Here is a 24,095-nt window from a genome sequence, read left to right as displayed (position 1 = left end):
CTGACACTATTCCCACTGACCCAGTCTCTATTGACCATTCTTCCCATTGACCACTATTTCCTAACGACCGTTATCTCCACTGACACTATTCCCACTAACCACTATTCGCACTGACCCGTTATTTCCACTAACCTTATTCCCACTGACCACTTATTCCCACTGAGCATTGTTCCCTTTTACCACTGTCCCCACTGTCCATTGCTGCACTGACCATTCTCCCCATTGACCATTTCCCAATGACCAAACCATGTTCCCATTGACCACTATAGCAAACTATCCATTACCCCCACTGACTGTTGCACTCCGCTGACTGTCATTCCCCGTGACTGTTATTCTGCTTGACAATTATTCCCACTGACCACTATTCCCACTGCACCATTATCTCCATCTGACCACTATTCCTCACTTACCACTCTTCCCACTGCCCACTGACCACTATTCCCAGTGACCGTCATTCTCACTGACCAATATACCCACTGACCATTGCTCCCAATGACCACTATCTCCATTGACCACTATTCCCACAGACCATTATGTCCATTGACCATCATTCCCACTGACCATCCTTCCCTTCACCATTCCTCCCACTGACCCTCGCTGACCGTTGACCGTTTCTGTTTCCAGTCCCAAGCGAAGCAGCCGGATGCATCCAGAAGTCCTGCAACTGGTTCTGTGGCCTTGACCAGAGCGGCCCAAAACTGACCAAAGCGGAGTGGGAGGCCGCGCGGCGCAAACTAACTGATACTTCCGAAGACCCCTTTTGGCGCCGAGTGGTCAACGCCAACGGCGTCCTCCTTCTGGCCGTCGCTGTCTTCTGCCATGCGTTTTTCGCGTAGGCGTCCAAAAATCCCAAATGGCGTCTGTTCGAAAATCTGTAATTAGCCGGAGTGACACATCGGTTGGACGTATTTAATTAATAAAATTAACAGATTTGCATTTAATGAACGTTTCGGTATATTATTTTCATAGCGCTGGATGGGATTATGGGATTCGTAGTCCTCGCCGGAAGAAGTAACTTCCCCAAAATGTATGCCGAAACCCCCCCACCCAAATGATTCAGTTTTAGGAAAGGATGTTAAACAGAAACAAAAGATGTCTTGAATATCTCTTAATCTCTGCCAAAATATTCCCAGAAGTGATTTTCTTGGCTCCGGATTACGATGAATAATCCCTCTCTTGATGATGATTCCTGTAAATATAATCCCACGCTTGAGGATGGTTTCAGGAAACCTTCTGCAATTAATCATCCAAGTGTTAAAAGGAAACAAGATCTTCATTTTCTGTTCCAGAAATAAATAGATAGATAGATAGATAGATATAATTAAAATAATAATAATTGCAAAATCGGCCACAAAAATATTGATATATTCCAATTTATCAATATATAATTATTATAATAGCATAATACCATTATATATTATTATATTATATTATATAATAAATATTGTTATATTACAATATATAATAATATTGAGATATATAATATTATAAATAGTATATTATATTGCAATATATAATAATATTAATATAACATTAATATTAACAATATTAATATAACATTATTATTATTAATAATATTGATATAACATATATACTATATAAATAACATTATATTACAATATCTGATAATAGTAATATGACATTATTATTCATAATAATATTAATATAACATTATTATTAATATTGATATAACATTATTATATTAGATTAATCTAATGACCACTATAATTACAATATATAGTAATATTAATGTATAATATTGTTTTATTGCTATAACATATACATTATATTATATTATATATATCATATTAATATTATTTTCATTACATAGTGCCTAATATAAATAATATATTATTATTAATATAATTATTAATAATAATAGTTTTAATAATAGTTTTATAATTTGTTTTAATATTTATTATTATAAAATATTAAAATGTAAATTATAAAAATAATATATAATTGAATAATAATAATAATATTGGGATGTGAATTATTATTATTATTGAATTATATATTATTATAATAATGTTTTATAATATAACAATAATTATAATAATTATTCATATCTCAATATAAAATTAATAATGGTATAATTAAATATATTAATACTAATAAAATTATAAATTATTATTATATTATATATATAAAATGTATTATAATAAATACAGTGATTATTATTCATGCCCAATAATAATAATTATATAACAATTATTATAATATTATTATATTATATAATTTATAATACAATAATATATACTAATAATATATTAAAATATAATATATAATATATTACAAATATGTTATATTATATTATATGAGATAATTATTATTATTGGGCATGAATAATAATCACTGTAATTATAATATATATCTTATAATATAATAAAAAATATATATATATAAAAATATATATATATATATATATATATAATGATAATAATACGTAAAATACATAATACAAAATTTAATTCCAATTTATCAATAGCTCCATATGGTTCCAATTTATGTCTGAGGAAAAGAGCCATTTGGGAATAATGGCTTCCAAGTTCGCAGAAGCCAGAAACCACAAAACGGTGCCAAAAATTGCGCAAAGACAGACGTTTCTTGAGAGTGATTCAGAGTTCGTCTCCTCAGAATAAAAATATTAGAAGTCGTGCGTTTTTCGCAAGGTCGGATTTTCACACCAAATGCAGTGAAGAGGCTTTTGTTGAACTCTGCACAATCACTCCAATTAATGTCATGCGTGTGTTTTCGCTTTCCATCAGATGGCCGGCGAAAGGACGCACTTACGAGGGTCGCGCCAATTAAGTGTCCGGCGGCGCATTGCACAAAGGTCAGCTGACCTACCCCCCTTTCGTTTTGCCCAATTAATCTGTATTAACGGGGGGGGGGTATATATTTTATTTTTTAAAGGTTGTATGCTGCTTTGATTGTGGAAACAAAAAGAGAGATATAAAGTTTTTTTATTATTATTATTATTATTATTATTGGAAAATGGTGTCTGAACATGTCAAAAGTGCACATATATATATATAAACTAATAATATATATTATTACTATAAGTAGGAATAGTATTAATAATAATACAAATAATAAAAGTTAAATATATTATTAATACATTATAAATTATTATTTTATATTATATTATATAACAATAACAACAACAACAACAATAATAATAATAATAATAATAATAATAATAAAACATTTCCACATAGTTCCTGATAATAATTATAATAATTATTATATTAATCATATTATATTATCCCTATAACAGTGCTCAATAATAATAATAATAATAATAATATAGATTGTAATATAATATATGTTAAAATATATAATAATAATAAATATAATAAAAATAAATAATTTTTGTTCTTTATAGTTTTATTTATGTTTTGTCTTCTATTTATTTTATACTCAATATGTAATAATAATATAATATAATAATAATATAGCATTCCCAGAGGCTAGCCCCTCTCTGACCCAGGAAGCCTCCTTTTAACCATCCATCAAGAAGCCAAGCCCTTCCTCCAGTCCATCTGCCTTGGTCCAGGCCTCGGAGGTGGAGAAGATCTGCTGGACCTGATCCTATTCCCCACAACCATTCCTTCTCCTTTTGTGTCGTGTCTTTTAGATTGTAAGCCTGAGGGCAGGGAACCGTCTAACTAAAAGATTGTATGTACAGCGCTGTGTAAATTTACAGCGCTTTATAAATAAAGGATAATAATAATAATAATAATAATAATAATAATAATAATAATAATAATAATAATATATTAATACATTATTATTATTTTATAATATTGCCTTAATATGATAATATATTATTGTTAATAGTAATTTAATATATTAATAATTAATTATTATTATTATTATTATTTTATAAAATAATATTATTATATATTATAATATGGATATAGATATAGATATAGATATATAGATATATAAATATAGATATAGATATAATTGTGCTTCTTCTTTTTTGAAGAGGGGAAATGCTTCTCTCTTTCTGCCTTTGTCCTCAAACGAACTTAGAAATTCTTTGACTTAATTAAACACGGGAAAATAAACAAAGTTGTTGTTCCAAAAAACAGTCAGAGGCCATTTTCCCAGAAAAGCCAAAATTCCTTCAAGGGTCAAGAAAGGAATGAAGAACAAAGGAACGAAGAAGGAACAAATGAATGAGGGACTGCAAGAACCATCATCCCCTGGATCTTTCCTTTGCAACAACTGCAACCATCCAATTTTTACCTTTAAGCAAATTTTAAATATATTTAAAAATATTAACAATAATAATAAATATATTCTAAGAATAAGAATATATCAAATAAACTATAATATTATTTATTATTACTAATAATATAATATTACAATAATATAATAATAATAAATAGTTTATTTTATATTTAATAACAATAAAATTTAATAATAATTAATATTATTCTGACATTTTATGGAGATATATAATTATAGTTATATATATATATATATATATATATATATCTAATAATGATAATATGTAATAAAATATAATATAATAATAATAATATACAATAATATATATGGTGTAAAATATATAATAATAAAATAATAAAATATAAGAATATGAATAACAATGTATAATGTATAATAAAAAATAAAAAATATTAAATCATAAATAATTTTGTGTGTATTTTTAATAAATATTATAATATATTATATTTTATAACAAAAACATTAAAAATTTTAATTATTATTTATATGTAATAAATCCAGAAGTTGAATAAAGAAGGTCAGAAGGAAACCAGCTACTTCTTCTTTCCATTTTTATTTTATGTCCAGATAATAAATAAATAAATAGAGAGAGAGAGAGTTGTGTTCTGTGGTTCTGTTTTTTATATTTTTATTTTATTTTATTTTATTCTTATTATTTTATTTTTATTTTCATTTATTTTCATTTTTATTATTTTATTTTTATTTTATTATATTTTTATTTATTTTATTATAATTTATTTTATATTTTATATTATAATTTTTATATATATATATTATAATATTATATAATAAAATAATATATTAATAATTTTATATATATATATATATATATATATATATATATATATTATAGTGTTTTGTGTTTCTGTGTCTTCGTTGCCAATTGTTGCCAATTGGAGTTAAGGGTCAGACTTCCTATTCCTCCCCTTTCTCTTTCTTTCTTTCTTTCTCTTTCTCTTGAATAAAAAAGAAGGAGCGAGGGAGGGAAGGAAGGAAGGAAGGGATAAGAAGAAAAGGGAGGAGAGAGAGAGATTAAGTAGAAAACAGAGGAGTGCAGAAGAGGCCCAGAAGAGAGACAGAAAGGCTCCAGAGGAGCATTCCTCTCCTCCTTTTCTGGTTTTTCACATTCTGCCCTTCCTTTCTTCTCCTCCTTTTTCTTTCTTCCTCTTCCCTTTCTCCATTCTTCCCTCTCTTTTTCTTTTTCTTCCTTCCTCCTTTACTTCCTCTTCTTAGCTCCTTCCTTCCTTCTTTCCTCTTCCCCTTCCTTCCTCTTCCTCACTTTCTTTCCTTCCTCTTCCTCATCTTCTTCACTCTCTTCTTCCTCCTCTTCCTTCCTTCTTCCTCTTCTTCAATTCCTTCCTTCTTCCCTTCCTTCTTTCCTTCTCCTCTTGTTCTTCTCTTCCATTTTTCAGTTCCTTCCTCCTTTCCTTCTTCCTCCTCCTCTTCCCTTCCTTCCTCTTCCTCTTCTTGTTCCTCTTCCTCTTCCTCTTCCCTTTCTGATTTCCTTCCTCCCCTTCTTCCTCCTCTTCTTCCTCTTCCTTCTTCTCTTCCTTTCCTTCCTTTTCCTCTTCCTCTCAAAATGGCTCCCATTTCCAAGAGGAAGAGGCTTCACTGGGGATTAGGCTTCCTCTTCCTCTTCATCGCTGGAGTCTCCGCCATCATCATGGCCACCATGTTGATTCGCGTCCAATGCGTTGCACCGCATTACGCAAACGCCGCCGTCGCCGCCGATACGCTGACTTGCTCCCAGATTGGCAGGTAGGTGCCCCACAATTGATAGATCGATTGATCATTAACTAATCGATCGATAGATCAATCGTCAATATCCCACCTTACTCTGAATTACAATATTTTAAATTTTTAAATTAATTTTAATTTTTAAAATAGGAATTTAATTTTAATCTCCAAATATCTCTTTTTACAATAATTTAATTATAATAATTAATTCAATTTTTAAAATAATAATAATAATATTAATTTAATTTTAATCTCCAAAAAATCTGTTTTTTAAATAATTAATATTTTAAAATAATAATAATATTATTATTTTATCTTCAAACAAACCTTTTTTTACAATAACTAAACTTTTAAAATAATAATAATAATAATTTAATCTCCTTAAAAGTATTTTTATAATAGTTCTTTCTAAATAATTCTTTCTAAATAATAATAATTATAATAATTTTATTTTAATCTCCAAACAAAATCTCTTTTTATTATATTTAATTTAATTTTTTAATTATCATTAAAATAGTTTTCTTTAAACATAATAAAAATAATAATTTTATTTTAATCTCCAAACAAATATTTTTATTATATTTTAATTTATTTTTTTTAAATAATCCTTTTATTTTAATCTCCAAAAAATCTTTTTACAATAATTTATTTATTTGCAAAATAATAATAATGTTCATTTTAATCTCCCCCCAAAAATCTGTATTTCGCAAAAAAGAAGAATTTTTTATATCGCAAAAACAGGTAAAAGGTCAAATAAAATAAATAAATAAACAGAGGGATAATTTGGTTTTTTTCCATGTTTTCCCATTTAGTCGTAAATAATTTTAAAGTAAACATTTTTCCTCCTTTATCTTTCCATTGTTTTCCAATGGAGGATAAAATATCCCTTTTTCCTTGGACTTTGTCCTTCTGCCTCTTTTTAAAGTCCTTTATATGGCCTTTCCTTCCAATGTTTGCAAAACCGTCTTCGGCTCTGTTATCATCATTAAATAATTAACTAAACAATTAATTAATTGGAAGTATTTTTAATTATTTGGCTAGTGGAAAATTTCGTTCGCAAAAAAAGGAACAGAACTGCTGTTTATTTAAAAATAAAAAAATAAATAAATAAATAATAATAAAATTAATAAATCGATAAATAATTAAAAAAATAAAAAATAAAAATAGATGAATAATATAAATAACAAATAAATATATATATAATATATAAATAATAAAATAATATAAAAATAATATAAATAAATAAATAAAATAAGAAATAAAATAAACAAAATAGATAAATAAATAATAAAAATAATAAAATAATAAAATAAATAATAAATTACAATATACATTAAATAAATTTAAAATAAATAAATAAAATAAAATAGTAAATTATAAAATACATTAAATAATAAAAATAATATTAAATAAAATAATAAGTAAATAAATGAAATAGTAAATAAATAATATAAATAATAAATAATATATATAAATAAATAAAAACGAATTATGCAATAAAAAAACAGAGATAAGAGTTTATCAGAGATAGTTACGTAACTGTAACTACTTTGTAACTATTTATTTCTATTTCGAACAGATTTTAAAAAGGGGGCAGAAAGTACTTAATTTGCAAATTTAATCCATAAAACAAAGGGACAAAATGTGAATTGGGATAAAAATCTGATTTAATCTGATTTTACGTTCCTTCGGCCACCTTTTTAATCTTCCCTCAAAGGAGTTTAATTATTAAATTATACGTTAATTATTAAACAGGAACACCATAATTGACGGTTTCTGCATAAGCATCTGAAAGATGGATGAATGGCGTTTGCAGATAGGCAGATAGATAGACGGACGGACGGACGGACGGACGGACGGACGGACAGACAGACAGACAGATATGGATAGATAGATAGGATGGATAGATAGATAGATAGATAGATGCACAGATGATAGATAGGATGGATGGATGGATAGATAGATGCATAGATAGAGAGAGAGAATGTATGGATAGATAGATACATAGAGGAAATTGATGGATAAATATATATATATATAGAGAGAGAGAGAGAGAAAGGATAGATAGATAGATAGATAGATAGATAGATAGATAGATGAAATGGATGGATGGTGTATGGATAGATAGAGGAAATGGATGGATAAATTGATATACATATATACATATATATATATATATAGAAAGAGAGTATGTTTGAATAGATAGATAGATAGATAGATAGAAATAGGGAAGATAAATAGATAAAATGGAGGCCAATAACTTAGTTCAACATTACAGAGGCCAATGTAAAACAGTAAAACAGTCCTTCTATGTCTCTATTTTTCCAGACTCCACTTTTTTTATGATTAGTGTCCTTCGTTTCTCCCTTTAGAGCACAACTGATAAAAACACGCCACGCGGCGACGCCTGCCTCTTTCGTGAAAAGATAAAGCCAACTGCCTTATTCAAGGAAGTCCTTAATCCGTCCAGTGATCATTTTTGCATTAAATGAAATTAAATCGATTAAATTAAATTAAATCAATTTAATTAAATCAAATTAAATCAAATTGATTAAATTAAATCGATTAAATTAAATCGATTAGATTAAATTAAATTTATTATATTAAATTAAATCTATTAAATTAAATTAAATCAATAAAATTAAATCAAATCGATAAAATTAAATTAAGGTGATTAAATTAAATTAAATTGATTAAATTAAATCAATTAAAATAAATTAAATTGATCAAATTAAATCAATTAAATTAAATTTTAATGTATTTCGTCCTACTCCACAGGGACGTCTTGAAGTCTGGTGGATCAGCGGTGGATGCGGCCATCGCAGCCTTGGTCTGCACCTCGGTCCTGAACCCACAAAGCATGGGCCTGGCCGGAGGGGTCATCTTGACTGTTTACAATGCAACGACAGGTAAGACCGCTGACCACTGACTGTCCGAAATCACCCCCCACAAAAAAACCCATCCTCTGCAGATGAATAAAGAAATCTGCGCAAGGATCGAAGGTTTTTGGAGTCTGCTCCGGGTTCCTAGTCCGAACTTTAAATATGATTATTATTGTTATTGTTATTATTAAAGGCAAAGTTGAGGTGATCAACGCCCGGGAAAGGGCCCCCCAAAACATCCCCGAAAACCTGTTGGATCAATGCCGCGAAGGACTGATGTTAGGTAATTAACACGATCTATATCAATTAATTCATTCATTCATTGATTCATTTAAAAATTAAATATTAATTAATCAATTAATTAATTGGTTGGGTGGGTGGGTGGAGCGGGGGGTGAATCCCATACGGCGCAATTGCACAGTACCCCATCACCGCCATAGTCATGAATCCATTCCGGGTTTTACTCCGAACTTTACGAACGTTTTTGCACTAAAAACGCAGAATGGATCGGTTCTTTTCATTTTCGTGCAGGTCCCAAATGGATCGCAGTCCCCGGCGAACTTCGGGGCTACGAAACTGCGCACCGGCGTCACGGGAAGCTGCCCTGGAAGGCGCTTTTCGAACCAACGATCGCCGTCCTTCGCCACGGGGTCCGGATCCCGGAGGTTTTGGGACGTTTCCTGAAGCACCCTCTCTTGCAAAGGGCATTGGAACAGTCCTCTCTAAGGTAAATAAAGACCTACTATATAGTGATAGATTGATAGATTGATAGATTGATTTTCTTGATCCCTTTCTTCCAGGAAACTCTTTTCGGACGTAAAAGGGAACCTTTTGGGGACCGGAGACCTCCTCCATTGGACCGCGTTGGAGGAGACGCTGCGTGCGGTCGCCGAAAACGGCGCTGATGAATTCTACGCGGGGAAAACGGCGGAGAAGTTGGCACAGGACGTTAGCGGTGAAGGTGGGACCCTCATCTGTCCTTCACCTAATAATTTAATTATTAGAGAGAGATACAGAAATCACGTATATTCATTTAGTGTGCCGAAACGCTTGCGCAAAGTGGCCGCCCAACAGGATTTTTCCTTGGATAATTAACCTGGGGGGATTAATTAATTAATTACAGTGAGATCTCCTCTCTTTTTCTCAGGCGGAAATTTGACGCTGGAGGACCTGCACGGTTACCGCGTGAGTGTCAAGAGTGCCACCAAATCCGAAATCGGTGATTATGACATTTATTCCGCCCCGCGTCCTGCCGCCGGTCCGATCCTGTTCTTCATCCTCAACGTACTGAAAGGTAACGAGTGCAAAATCCAGTCTGGATAGGAAAGAAGAAGTTAAATTGAATTGATTATGTGAATATGTAGAGACGAGACCACGATTCAAACCCAGGACTAGCCTCTTTAACGGAGCTGAGGGCGATTTTGGAAGACGCAGACTTTGAAAATGCCAAATTGATAAAAAAAAATAAGAAAATTAGAAGTTTTCTCACTCGTTATCCGCTTCGTGACTGTTAATCAATTAATTAATTTAATTTAATCAATCTTCTAGGATTCAACTTCACCAAAGACTCTGTCAGCACCATTGAACGCAAAGCGGAGGCTTACCATTATATTGCTGAAGCCCTCAAGTTTGCCAACGGCCAGAAAGCGAAAGTCGACGACCCGGATTTTTCAAAAAACGGAGAAGTGAATTTAATTTAATCCTTCTAAAATTAATCCACTGTTTTTTTTAATTTCCTTCCATTTTATACACAGAACATTATTTATCAACTGACCTCAAATTTATTCACTACTAGAACATTTTTGTCCCCTTCGATCATACAATTCTCTGCAGAAAAATTAAATTAAATTAATTAAATTAGAATCTGGAGGTGATTTATTTCCCAGGACGTTATTTATCAATTGATCTCAAATTTATTCACTGCTAGAATATATTTGTCCCCTTCGATCACACAATTCTCTAGGCAAATATTAAATTAATATGAATAAATTGGACTCCAGAGATCAATATATTCACTTGGAGACTTCCTTATTGATATATATATATATATATATGCTATTTCCTTTCCCAGGACGTTATCAACCACCTGGTTTCGGATTCCTTCGCCGCCACCATCTGGAGGCGAATCGACTCGCGAGGAGACCACTCGGCAGCACATTACGAAATCGCGCAGGCGAGATGGTCACCGTATGGCACGTCCCACGTGGCGGTTTTGGCGCAGGATGGGAGTGCCGTCTCCGCAACCAGCACCATCAACCAGCCGTAAGTAATGGTGAGGAGGAAGAGGTCAGAGGTCGCACGCGGCTCAGGAAGCGTGTGATTTAGGCACTCAATGCTAACTATGGTTGTTATACTGAGAGTATATTAGGCCTGGGATAACTCTTGAAACCTAATAGAAGCTCATAGTAAATGCTACTATGGTTTTAATTATATTTACACACACACACACATGTTATTAAATATACTATATTATATTATATATAATAATACAGTCCAACCCCAAGAAACAGAGACTCCAATGCCAAAGAGTTGCAATTAAAATATAAACATTTATTAAAGTCACACAACAAAGGGATCACACACACACACACACACACACACACATTCAATGCTAAAGCAAGGCAGGGGGAGAGTTTGGGAGTAAAGGAGAAAGGATAGAGGCACTGTTGAAATAATTCCCTTAGGCGTCTTCTCCAAGAGGCGGATGTGAGGAATGGTGGATGGTGAAAACGGCCGCAAGAACGGGGAAAGCAAGCGGCGACCGCAGTGGCTAGGAGCTGAGTTCCGGTGGTCAAAGCTAACTTAGAGGCCCGAGAGAGACAGTGAGCATTGGCTTAGCTCAAGTGATTTCAGTGGAGCCCAAGGCCCAGGGGACTCAAGCCTGGAGCAGCAGCTCAGCAAGCAAGGTTTTGAGGTTTGGAACTTCAGCTCCACAAGCCCAATGAGGGCAGAAATCTCGGTCCTATTTATACTGCGAAACGTATCTCAGGCTATGGCTGCCTGGCGAACAAAGGTCTTGACGGCTATCTATTGACTAAGTCTAAAGTTAAACAATGGATACACAAAGAGGGGTCTGCCACTTCTTTGGGAGAGGACCACTATCTAGATGGCTGAGTACTTAATGCCATCGATAGGAGAGGCAAACTTCCATTGTCCTCATTCTTTCAGGTTGCCTGAGAAACTGGTAGGGCAACTCCCAGAACTGGTTTCTTAAGCTTTAAATTGACCTTTTGCTATAGCCATGCCTTGCCAGGCTGCCTGGCTACGTGGTCAGCTCACTTTTAGGGTAATGGTGGCTGCGGTGGGGTCAGTCAGGGGTCATGATTTTTGATCGCTTGGCACCCAAAATTTATATAAATCCAAACTCAATAACAGCTTCACTGTCAAAAGTAGGCCTCATTTATACAAAGTATCTTAGCCTTAGTCTGTGGGGAACTTTACACCTCTCTAAGGCGACTGTTAATCACTTTGCCTTCCTCAGGTTTAAATGCCTGAGTCAGGATTCGAACCCTGGATTCCAACGTCTCAAACCACTGAGCCAAGGCAGTTAAAGCGGTCTCAAATTGGATTGTTGCTTCAGTGTGTGTTTTTGGACCTAAGTTGCTTTGATAAGAGACTTTAAATGGGGTTTCCTTGGCAATATATATCCAATGTAAGTTGGGTTTGCTTATTTCTGTCACATTTCTGTGGAGAACCTCACACCCCTGAGGTAAAAGTTGCCTGAAACATGACATAAAACGTATAAATAAGTGTCTTGTGAAAGCTAGGCCTCACAACATTGAGAAAAGCCGCCATTACTACTTTTTTCTGAGGTAAACATTGCCTGAAACATGGCATAAAAGTTATAAATAAGTGAATTGTGAATGCTAGGCCTTACTACAGTTAGAAAAACCTCCTCAGAGAGGTTAAATTTGTATAAAAGGCGAAGTTTTGTATACTGTACAATTAGGCCTACTCTTGACAGTGAAGCCATGACATTTTTACCAAGCAGCCAAATAAATTCCCTTTCCATCAACGTGCCGGGACTACACCCCCATTATCCCCATCCATCATGGCCAGTGGCCATAATGGTTGAGGATTTATGGACATCGTGATCCACTATTTTGTGCTATGGGCTGCTTTATTAATGCAGAGTCTGTCACTATTTATATGGCTGAGGGAGGATCGAAAGAGGACCGCTTTTTATTGGACGCTTTGCCAACGTTCCAATGACCAATTAAAAGGCTAGTTTTGGGGGGATTGCAGCCGATTGGCCGAAGGGTCTGGGCGGGGGGGTATAAAAGGGGGAACCCAAAGTGGCCAGAGGTCAGTCGGAGCTGAGTGGCTGAAAGGAGAGGAAGAAGAAGAGCTGAAATAACTGAAGGAAGAAGAAGAGAAGAAGGCAGAAGAAAGGCTGAAATAACTGAAGGCAAAGCCTCAAAATGGCTTCCCAGGAAGAAGACTATGGAAGATGGCTTCCTGTCAGAGGGAGAACAAAATGGCGTCTGTCCCTCTGAAGGCTTCATCCAGGACCACAAAGAAGACTGAGCTTCTGCTTCAGACAAAATGACGGCTTGAGGAAAAAGCACTATAGACCTAAACCTGCCTCCTGTGTCTTTCTTTAAGGGTCTTTAATGTGAGTTGTATTGGGTTCAATGGTGTTTTGGGGGTCTTTGGCTTTGGAAGCCTGGGTTTTGATTGGGTTTCAAAGGCCTTAAAATTGTGGTTTTGGGGGCAAGTAGGCCCTAAAGGTATAAAAGTGTGTGTGTGTGTGTGTGTGTGTGTGTGTGTGTATCTAAATGCATTACAAGGTTCTTAGGTTACAATAAGGTTGCATTGCATTACACAAGGTTTCACATTATGAGGTTCTTAGGTTTTTAAACGGTCTATCATATAAATATGTTACATATAATAGAAAATATACATTACAAGGTTCTTAGGTTTAAAGAGGTATCCCAAACACACATACACACACACACACACACACATATAAAATATAATAAACTATGGTAGTCTTTAATATGAGGTTCTATTAGGTTTAAAGAGGTATATCCCAGGCCTAGCATAGACTTAACTATGGTAGCCTTTATTATGGGCTTCTGTTAGGTTTCAAGAGGTATCCCTGGACATATATATGCATATATATACATACACATACATACAATATAATACATTACAAGGTTCTTAAGTATATATATTATATTTAATATGTATATATATGTATATATAATAAAAATGGTAGGTTACATACAAACACACACATTTATATATATGTGTGTGTGTGTATACTGTATATATATTCCTTTCAAAGGCCTTGTGACCCAAAATGGTGGTGGTTTTAGGGGCAAGATTGGCCCTATAGGTTAAAAAAGTTTTATATTTTCTTTCGTGACTCCATTTCCCTTTGCTTCGCCTCCCTTTCTTCACTCAGCTTCGGGTCGATGGTGTATTCCCAGCAGACGGGCCTCATCTTAAACAACGAAATGGCTGACTTCTGCATGAAGCGATCAGACCGGAAAGTCTACCCGGGGGAGATGCCTCCTTCCTCCATGACACCCTCCATCTTAATTTCACGCGACGGAGCCTCGAAATTGGTCATCGGAGGATCCGGTGGGACTCTAATTACGCCGGCCGTAGCGTTAGTGAGTGGGGAAAAAATTTAATTAATCGAAAATCGACTAATTCTTTTAATTTATATCCAATGTTCATCAACAAAAACCACCGTAATCAATAGGTATTGGTTATTGGTGGATCGGGAGGGATGCTTATTATCCTGGTATTAACATTAATGAGTGGGAAAACATTTACTTAATCAAAAATTAACTAATTCCTTTAATTTATATTCAATATCAGTCAACAATAAACACTGTAATCAATAGATATTGGTTACTGGTGGATTGGGAAGGACGCTTATTATCCTGGTAGTAACATTAATGAGTGGGCAAAACATTTACTTCATTAAAAATCGACTAATTCCTTTAATTTATATCCACAATCTATTTTTTCTTTTAATTTATATTCAATATCCGTCAACAAAAACACAGTAATCAATAGACACTGATTATTGGGAGATCAGGAGGGACGCTTATTACCCTGGTAGTAACATTAATGAGTGGGCAAAATATTTACTTAATCAAAAATCGACTAATTCTTTTAATGTATATCCAATATCTGTCAACAAAAACACAGTAATCAATAGGTATTGGTTATTGGTGGATTGTGAGGGATGCTAATTACCTCTAGCATTAGTGAGTGGGCAAAACATTTAATTAATTAATCGAAAATCAACTAATTCCTTTAATTTATATCCAATGTTTGTCAACAAAAACCACTGTAATCAATAGGTATTGGTTATTGGGAGATCAGGAGGGACGCTTATTACCCCAGTAGTAACATTAATGAGTGGGCAAAATATTTACTTAATCAAAAATCGACTAATTCCTTTATTGTATATCCAATATCCGTCAACAAAAATACTGTAATCAATAGGTATTGGTTATCAGTGGATTGGGAGGGATGCTAATTAGCTAGGCCATAACATTAATGAGTGAGCAAAAAATTTAATTAATAAAAATATTTAATTTATCAAAAATTTACTAATTCCTGTAATTTATATCCAATGCCCATACACAAAACCCACCGTAATCAATGGCTACGGCCTTGAAATACGGAAAAGTTAATTTATACGCCAGAGTGGAAAACCAATATCTGGGTTTTGGTTGGCAAATTGATCACTGAATTGATTGGGAATCGGTTTTGAGTTCGAATTCAGCTTCGATTTTTCTCTGTAGGCTATCGTCAACAAACTGTGGTTCGGATACGATCTGGAAGGAGCGATCCAGGCCCCAATCCTCTACGCCACCAAAACCGGTTCCCTCGAAGTGGAGCCTAATTTCGACCAGGTGAGGCAGCTGTTTTGAGAAGTCACTAGTCCATATCGAAGAGGAGAAAGTAGCTGCTCTGGGCTTGCAGATGGATTTAGTCGTAATTTGCATTGAATTGATCAATTTCTCTACATTCTAGGAAATCATGGCCGCCTTGCACCGAAGGGGACATGCCATAAAGACAGCAGCTTACCCGCTAAACGTGGTCCAAGGGGTCGCCAAAGACGGACCCTGCGTCTTTCCGTACTCCGATCAGCGCAAAAACGGCAAAGCCTCCGGATATTGACGCTGCCATTGACTTTTTATCGAAACGCAAAATGGCCAAATATCTAAATATCCCTAATTATATCTTCCGACGTCATGGTTTTAATCAGACTCTTTCCTCACGGAAACAAAAAAAATGGCGTCAGAGCATGCGCAGTTTTATTTCATGCAAATTAAGTTGGGGAAAAATTAGCACTGGGAAAATTAATTAATTGCTGAATTAATTAAAGTGCGTTAATCAGGGATTTGCCAGACTGTGAAATACTTATTTACACAACTGAGCCTTCATATATATCTGTGCATTTTGTGTGTATTTTTCAAAGACTTAGAAACTGGATAATGTGATATTTTTATTATATATATATATATATATATATATATATGACTTCTTAATGTTTGCTATAATTTTTCATGTAATTCCCAGGGTTGGATATATATCATTTGCAATATATATTAGCTGTATATCATTTGCAATATATATGCTCTGTGTGTGTGTGTGTGTGTGTGTGTGTATATATATATATATATATATATATAATTCACAACATATTTTCCTATATCTATCTATCTATCTATCTATCTATCTATCTAATTTACATTTGCAATATATATATATATATATACACACACACACACACACACACACACAGTGGGTCCTCGCCTTACGCGGGGGATCCGTTCCGGATCCCTCCGCGTAAGGCGAATTCCGCCTATGCTCGAGCCCCATTGGAAACAATGGGGCTCATGCGCGGCGGCGCGGGCGCGTGTGGGGCTCAACAGGTGCGCGCGCCCATTCAATTGAATGGGACGCGCCGCCCCTTCTGCCCCGCGCACGCCAGCGGCTTTGAATGCCTATGCTCAAAGCCGCCTATAAAAAGGCAGCATATGGCGAGGCGCGACTGTATATATATACACATATATATATATATATATATACAAAATTGCAATATATATATATATATATATGTCATTCACAACATATTTTCATATCTATCTATCTATCTATAATTTGCAATATATATATATACAGTATATATATACACACACACACACACACATATCATTTGCAATATATATACAGGTATATGCAATTCTCTTGCGGTCAGGTCTCCAACGATCCTTGCTAATTAATTACCCCAATTTTATTGCAAACTATTTTTAAGCCGCAATATTTTTATACACACCCAACATAAAAGCTGTGTGCTTGTGTTGTATTTTTCTGCCCATATATATATGATGCGTCCTTGTTTACCTTGGATACCTCTGTGCCTTTTAGAATTAAAAAATAAACAATTAATTATCAGAATTTATGCTCTTTTGAAGCTAACTAATTAACTAACTCCCCAAAACTCCCTGGGACACCATTTTGAGAAGGGAAATAGAGGTGTTGCAAAAATGCTCCAGCATTTTCAATGGTTGTGGATTCTGGGTTTCATAGTCCAAAAAGCTCTGCCGACAAAGATTTATAAACCGCTGTTTGAGGTTTTATTGGTGAATTTAAAACAAAGGGGAGTTTGGGGATAACAGAGTCTAAAATCGATATAATGCGCCAATCGTCAAGATATTGCATGTCCCAGCATCCTGATAAATTTTCCAGCAATAAGGAATTTAGAAATTTGCAATCTAGCAAAAAAATCCGATACTGTTTTTTGCGCCGTTTTTTCCAAAAACGTCAATAAAAAATTCAGGGATGACGAGAGATCCGCCGCGATTCTCCTTCGAACCACCTACTTTTGACGGGGACAAAATTAATATCCTCGATGACTCGTAAAAAACAGACCGCTCGTTACCTCCAAATGAGGCAAAGGATTTCCCCCGATATAAAAGTCCAGATCAATATCCCGATGGTTGTCCCCCTTTCCGGGAATCGGACGCCGCAGCCCAACCGTCTTCTGTCCGGATGATGGCTTGAACGACAGCCCCGCCACGCGCCCGCAAAATCTCGTGTTTCCTTTTCTTTAGCCCGTCTTCCAAACTCTGGGGGGAAAACAAAGATGGTGGAGGAGGAGAAAATGTCGGGTAAAGACAACAAATTACATTTTTATAAAATTTAATTTTTCTTTTGAGATTGAGAAGCGTACGGACCTTTTCCACGTTTTGTTCCAATACAGTAATCGGCGGGAAGAGTTGGTTGTGGACGCGCGGTTCCTCCACTGCGGATTTTATATCGTATCCGAACCAGAGGGAGTTGATCATGGCCTTCGGAAGATTAAAAAAACACAACATCATCACCACAACGGCACCGAGGAAAAGTCAAAACAACATTAATCCTCCCATTTATTGACTGAACTCGGTCTACATCGCCGAACGAGTTGTTTTCACTTCTATACTATAACTAACTAAATATATACATAAGATATACATAAACAGATCCCTCGTCGTCTGCTCCGGGTTTTAGTTTGGATGATTAAAAGCACCTATTGATCCCAGTAGACCTACCAGCGTTACGGCGGTGGTGATCTCCGTCCCTCCGGAAGCACCTACCACCATCTTGACGCGGTTCCTCTTGTCCACCAGGATGGCTGGACACATTGAAGAGAATGGACGCTTCCCTGTGAGGAAATTAAAGTTCGGATGAGTTACAGGGATGGAAAGGGGTATCCGGGCATAATTTGGTGGGGGGGGGAGTCGCGATCTGGCGCTCTGGTGCTCACCCGGCGCAATGAAGTTGGGAACAGAGGGGGCCACCCCGAAGCCATTGATGATGTGCGGGGAGCTGAAGTCATCCATCTCGTCGTTGAAGATGATCCCGCTGACACTGGAACGGACGTCTGACCCGAAACTGCGGCGAAGGGCAAGGAGTTGGCAATTAGAATAGATCCCATTGAATCTATGGGGAGTTGGAGTAACTCAATGCGCGATTCCACGACGCAGCAGCGGACGCCACAACGACGCCATCCGCCCACCACAAGGGTGAGGACTGCCTCTGAGGGAAGGTTTTGAGCTCGTACTATTGGTTTATGGTGCTGGTAGCGGACACAGCCGAGCCGTCAGCGGCCACAACGGAGAGGTGAGAGGTACCCGCGTCAACCGGGAAGTAGTATTCGGGCTCATAGTAGCTGATATTGTGGGTGGCGTCCGTGATTTTGGTGCGGAGGGTCTCCGCGTAGGACTCCGAGGTCATGTTTCTGGTTATCTGCACGGACGAAAAGTGAAAGGGATGAAGAGGAGGGAGACCGTTGTCCCCCGAAAATTACGGGATTCAAACTCGCCACCAAGTTAGGGGAGTGTCATGGCACTGATCCAACCCCCCATGGCGCCGATCCAACCTGCCATGTCACCGACACAACCGTCCAGCCCAGCTAGGAAATGGCGGAAAGCGCGGCATGAGAGGGAGAGACCGAATTGACTCCGCCATTTTACTGAGGCGATTAGGGAAAGTACCCCGGTGACGTCGACGAAAGATGGGTCTCCCAGCAATGTCCTCTTGGCGTAGGCGAAGCGGAAGGCTTCCACAATGCGGTGGTAGGTCAGCGACTTCTCCTCCAGCGTCGCAATGCTGTTCGGCGTGAAGTTGTACCCTGGAGAAGAGGAGGAGGAAGAGGCGGTGATGACGGCGAATGATTACGTGCCACGACAGCATTAATCAGGGTGTTACCATACAATTTGAGGTTGTGGAATTATACTACTACTACTATAGTATTACAATGACATGACGAAGAGGTGTCTGGAAAATGGCGGAAAGCACGGTGCCGTTGCGCGTTTTGCATACGCGCGTAATTGTAACAATTTCAATTTTTCAAGATCTCTGAGTCTTTTTTTTACAGATTATTTTAATTATTTAGGTTAAAAATAATTAATAATTAATAAAACAATTAATTGATAAATAAATAATAAATAATAATAAATAATTAAAATTAAAAATAATAAATAATGAATTTATAATAACAATAAATTAATAATAATATGTATATGTATAATAATGTATTTATTTTTATTAATTATTTTAATTATTATTTTAATTATTATTTATTTTGTTATATAAATAATAATTAAAATAATAATTAAAATAATTAATAAAAATAAATACAATAAAACATAAATACTAAATAAACAATAATAATTAAATAATAATTAAATAATTAATAATTAATAATTATGTAATTAAATAATAAATGATAAAATAAATAAATACAATTATTTAGGTTACAAATGATGTCGAATTATTACATATCTGACGTCCGTGATCTTACCTTTGAGGATGTTGAGGGTAAGCGCTAAAACGGCGCCACTCAATGGCGCTCCGGGGGTGTAAACGGTGAGCTCCCCGAGAGTGATTTTCAATGGGTTCTCATCCAAAATCGGACGGTAATCCCGTAAATCGTCCAAGGTGAGGATCCCTCCTGGAATGAAAGGCTCTAATGAGATCCTAACAAGATCCCGACAGGATGCGTAAGATTACGAGATCCAAAACGTGCGGCAAATACAGTCATTTTAGACCCTATATAACTATCTTAATACTTAGGTACGGTCTGTAACAACACCGAAAATGGCGTCACCACACGCCATACAGAAGTTCCCTGTCCACATCTTCCCGTCCTCACCTGCTTTCTGGACGTCGGCGACGATTTGCGGCGCCAAGCTCCCCGTATAAAACGCGTCCGGTCCCTCGTCGGCAAGGATCTCATAAGTCCTGGCGAGCTTCGGCATCCTCACGATCTCGTTTTGTCCGAGGACTTTGCCGTCTTTGCAGAAGACTTCGCTGGAGGAGAGAGGGAAGGAGAGAAGGTGAAAACGGAGGAGGAGGAGGAATACAGGAGTCAGATAAATTTTCTTGCAAGAGTCTTTTCGGAAATTTCGGGGATGGAAATCTTGACGAATTTTCTTGTGTGTATTAATCTAAACCTAATTTAATAAATGGTCAATTAATATTTGAAAATTTGTGGATTTAACGAGCGAAAATTAATTGATTTTCGCAGCCTGCTAGGACTCACCAGAAGGCTGGGTTGCTTTCGATGGTTGCTCTCTTTGATGTGAGGGCTCTCGCCAGTCCTTTCCCAACTGGGAATCCTTCCCTCGCCAGTTTGATACTGGGAAGGAAGAGGTCCTTCCAAGGGAGCTTTCCGTGCCGTTTGTGCGCCATTTCATAGCCGCGGATTTCGCCTGGAACGGCGATCGACAATCCTCCTGTAGGTAAGAAATATAAAGGTAAGGATAATACACCGATAAGAAAGGTTGCTTAACGAGGACAAAAATACGGACAATCTGCCGTTACGAAATATTAATTAATAAAGATAAGGATATAGATAATCTATCGATAGAAAACTTAAATTGATAGGGATGAAGATAAGGATTTATTTAATAAAAGATAAAATTAAAAAAATAATTTAATAAAAAATAAAATTGATTTAATTAATTCAATAAAAACTAATTTAATAAAATATATTAATTTAATGAAATATAAAATTAATTTAATAAACACTAATTTAAAAAAGTTATTAACTTAAAAAAAGAAAAAATAATGTAATAAACACTAATTTAATAAAATATATTAAGTAAAAGATACAATGAATTTAATAAACACTAATTTAATAAAAGATATTAATTTCATAAAAGAAAAAATGAATTTAATAAAAGGTAATTTAACAAAATATATTAATTTAATGATAAAATTAAACTTTAATAAATATTATTTTAAATTGAAGAAAATATTAAAAAGAAAAATAGTAATTTAATTAAACATAAATAATTTATACCAATAATTTAATGAATAGATATTAAATTTAATAAATATTAAAATATTTTAATAAAAGATAAAATTAATGTTAAAAGATAAACTGAATTTAATAAAAACTGATTTAATAGAATAATTTAATATAAAATTAATTTAATAAAAGAAAATTAATTTGATAAAAGATAAAATTAATTTAATAAATATTAATTTAATAAAATAATTTAATAAAGGTTAAAATGAATTTAAGTAAAAATGAATTTAATAAAAATGAATTTAATAAAAGATAAAATTGATTTAATAAGATATTAATTTAATAAAATATAATATTACCTTTCAGAGACAATTGCGTGTTGTTGCCAAACATATCACGCGACGCGTTTTTCGGCGCTGTCTCCCTCGAGTTGACAATTTCCACTTTCCCTGGGAGATACAAAAAAAACCGCAGTGTCACAATCGCGGCATTTCTGGCACCAAGACACAGATCCGAGACGCAGGCCGATGGGTGCGAATTTCCGCTTACCATCAGGCGTGAATATCGTGAAGAAAACACCACCGCCGATCCCCATGCTGTGCGGGTTCATCAGCCCCGTACAAAGGAGCGCGGCAATGGCGGCGTCGACGGAGGAACCGCCATTACGGAGGACGTCCCTGCGCAGCGGAGGAAAAAAACAAGCGTCACCGTCTCCACCATAGATTATGACGTTTCTTAAACAATATTTTTTGACTTACCGTCCAATGACTGAACAGGGACCGGCGTCGGCAGCGATGGCAGCCATCTTGTAGACGTGCGTTTCTGACCCTTTGCGCGATGGACGCGGCCGTAACCCGAAGTAAATGGCAACGAAGCCAGTGAGGACTAGAAGGAAAGCAGCGAGGATCCCAATCTTCCATGATTTGGCCTTCATTTTTCTACGGAGGACAAAATTTCTGATGCAATTATTTAATGGCAATGTATTATTATTATATTTATTTTATTTAATTATTATTATATTTATTTATTATGTAATTATTTTATATATAATAATAATAATAATATTATTTATAATCATTAAATTAATATTTTATATTTATAGTAATTATTATTTTATTTATAATTTATATAATTATTTTTATATTTTTATAATATTTAGAATAATTGTTATAAATATTATAAAAATATAAAAATCATTTTATATTTTTAAATTTTTACTTTTAGATTGTAAGCCTGAGGGCAGGGAACTGTCTAATTAAAAATAATATTGTAAGCCGCCCTGAGAGCCATTAGGGCTGAAGGGCGGGATATAAATACTTAAATAAATAAATAAATAAATAAAAATTATATAATAATAAATTATATAATCGTTACATAATTATTTTTAAATTTTTATAATTACATAATAATTATAAATATTATAAATATATAAAAATAATTATGTAATGATTTTATTTATTATTATATAATGATTTTTATATTTTATAATATTAATAATTATATACTTTTTAAAATTAATAATTATATATATATTATATTTATTATAATTATATAATTACTTTTTATTTATAACTATTAAATAATTATTTTTATATTTTTGTAATTTTTTACATATAATTATTTTTCATTTATAATTATTATATATAGATATTTATTTTTACATTTTATTTTATTTATAATAACTATATAATTATTTTATTTATAATGTTTTTAATTATATAATTATTTTTATATTTTATTATATTTATATTTATATACTTATTTTTATTTAATAATAATATTTATCATTTATTATTTTATTTACTAATCATATTTATTAGTAGTAGTAGTACAGTTTAGCAGATTATTGTTATTTACCAAGTAATTACTATCTGACTGGCATCTGAATTATCATTAGTAATTAGTCGAACTACCAGTAACTAAGTTGAAATTACCAGTAACTAGCTAGTAACTAGTTGAATTACCAGTAACTCGCAAGTAACTACAGCAGCTGAATTACTAGTTACTTGCTAGTAACTACCTGAATTACCAGTAACTAGCTAGAAGGTACCTGAATTTCTAGTAATCAGCTGAATTGTTGGTGATTATCTGCACTTTCAATTGAGAAAACCTTCCAATAATGTCTTTCATATCTTCTAATTGAAAGAAGAAAGTTATACAGTATTTTCTAACTATAAACTACTTTATTGCATTATTTGCAATTAACTAAGCGATAAAAGGGATGTTTTTTATTTACACCTTCCTGGATTAAAAAGTAACTCTGGATTAAAACCGGGTTAAAGTCTAAAAGGAACAAAGTCCTTTGAAGAAACGTGACAAACTTTTGATGCTTCGAGGAATGTTTAACCGGCCAAAACGGCCGGAATTCATACTCCGAGGCGGTCATCCATGCCAAAGCTGATCCAATGACCCCTCGGACCGTCCGAAAGGATTTGAATTAGGGA

General features: G+C 34.3%; 3 protein-coding genes across 8 annotated transcripts in view; 1 reads left to right on the top strand and 2 right to left on the bottom strand.

Annotated features, from left to right (window-relative positions):
* SPECC1L (sperm antigen with calponin homology and coiled-coil domains 1 like) overlaps positions 1-24,095 on the bottom strand; it is a 116,812-nt gene that overhangs the window by 39,818 nt on the left and 52,899 nt on the right. The window lies entirely within an intron of this gene.
* Positions 2,754-16,251, top strand: GGT5 (gamma-glutamyltransferase 5). Of its 3 annotated transcripts, none has more exons than XM_042478521.1 (11): positions 2,754-2,836; positions 8,776-8,906; positions 9,073-9,162; positions 9,411-9,606; positions 9,680-9,840; positions 10,027-10,173; positions 10,428-10,564; positions 10,951-11,141; positions 14,290-14,500; positions 15,650-15,760; positions 15,882-16,251. In XM_042478521.1, the coding sequence occupies exons 1-11, from the start codon at positions 2,769-2,771 to the stop codon at positions 16,026-16,028; spliced, it is 1,590 nt and encodes a 529-aa protein (XP_042334455.1). In that variant the 5' UTR covers positions 2,754-2,768; the 3' UTR covers positions 16,029-16,251. The 3 variants fall into 3 exon arrangements, with proteins under 3 accessions (XP_042334455.1, XP_042334454.1, XP_042334456.1); XM_042478520.1 differs by lacking the exon at positions 2,754-2,836 and adding an exon at positions 5,727-6,018; XM_042478522.1 differs by lacking the exon at positions 2,754-2,836 and adding an exon at positions 5,727-6,018 and having other exon boundaries at positions 14,290-14,468; positions 15,882-16,023.
* GGT1 (gamma-glutamyltransferase 1) lies at positions 17,425-24,069 on the bottom strand. 2 transcript variants are annotated; one of them, XM_042478518.1, is made up of 13 exons: positions 23,702-24,069; positions 22,410-22,589; positions 22,201-22,328; positions 22,011-22,100; positions 20,941-21,133; positions 20,551-20,708; positions 20,200-20,349; positions 19,391-19,527; positions 18,958-19,142; positions 18,661-18,788; positions 18,446-18,558; positions 18,092-18,205; positions 17,426-17,983 (listed from the first exon to the last, which is right to left on the bottom strand). In XM_042478518.1, the coding sequence occupies exons 2-13, from the start codon at positions 22,583-22,585 to the stop codon at positions 17,840-17,842; spliced, it is 1,716 nt and encodes a 571-aa protein (XP_042334452.1). In that variant the 5' UTR covers positions 22,586-22,589; positions 23,702-24,069; the 3' UTR covers positions 17,426-17,839. The 2 variants fall into 2 exon arrangements, with proteins under 2 accessions (XP_042334453.1, XP_042334452.1); XM_042478519.1 differs by lacking the exon at positions 23,702-24,069 and having other exon boundaries at positions 17,425-17,983; positions 22,410-22,626.

Source organism: Sceloporus undulatus, chromosome 7, assembly GCF_019175285.1.
Source record: "Sceloporus undulatus isolate JIND9_A2432 ecotype Alabama chromosome 7, SceUnd_v1.1, whole genome shotgun sequence".
NCBI lineage: Eukaryota > Metazoa > Chordata > Lepidosauria > Squamata > Phrynosomatidae > Sceloporus > Sceloporus undulatus.
Note: the sequence above shows the minus strand (reverse complement) of the source record. Positions and strands in the feature narration are given on the sequence as shown.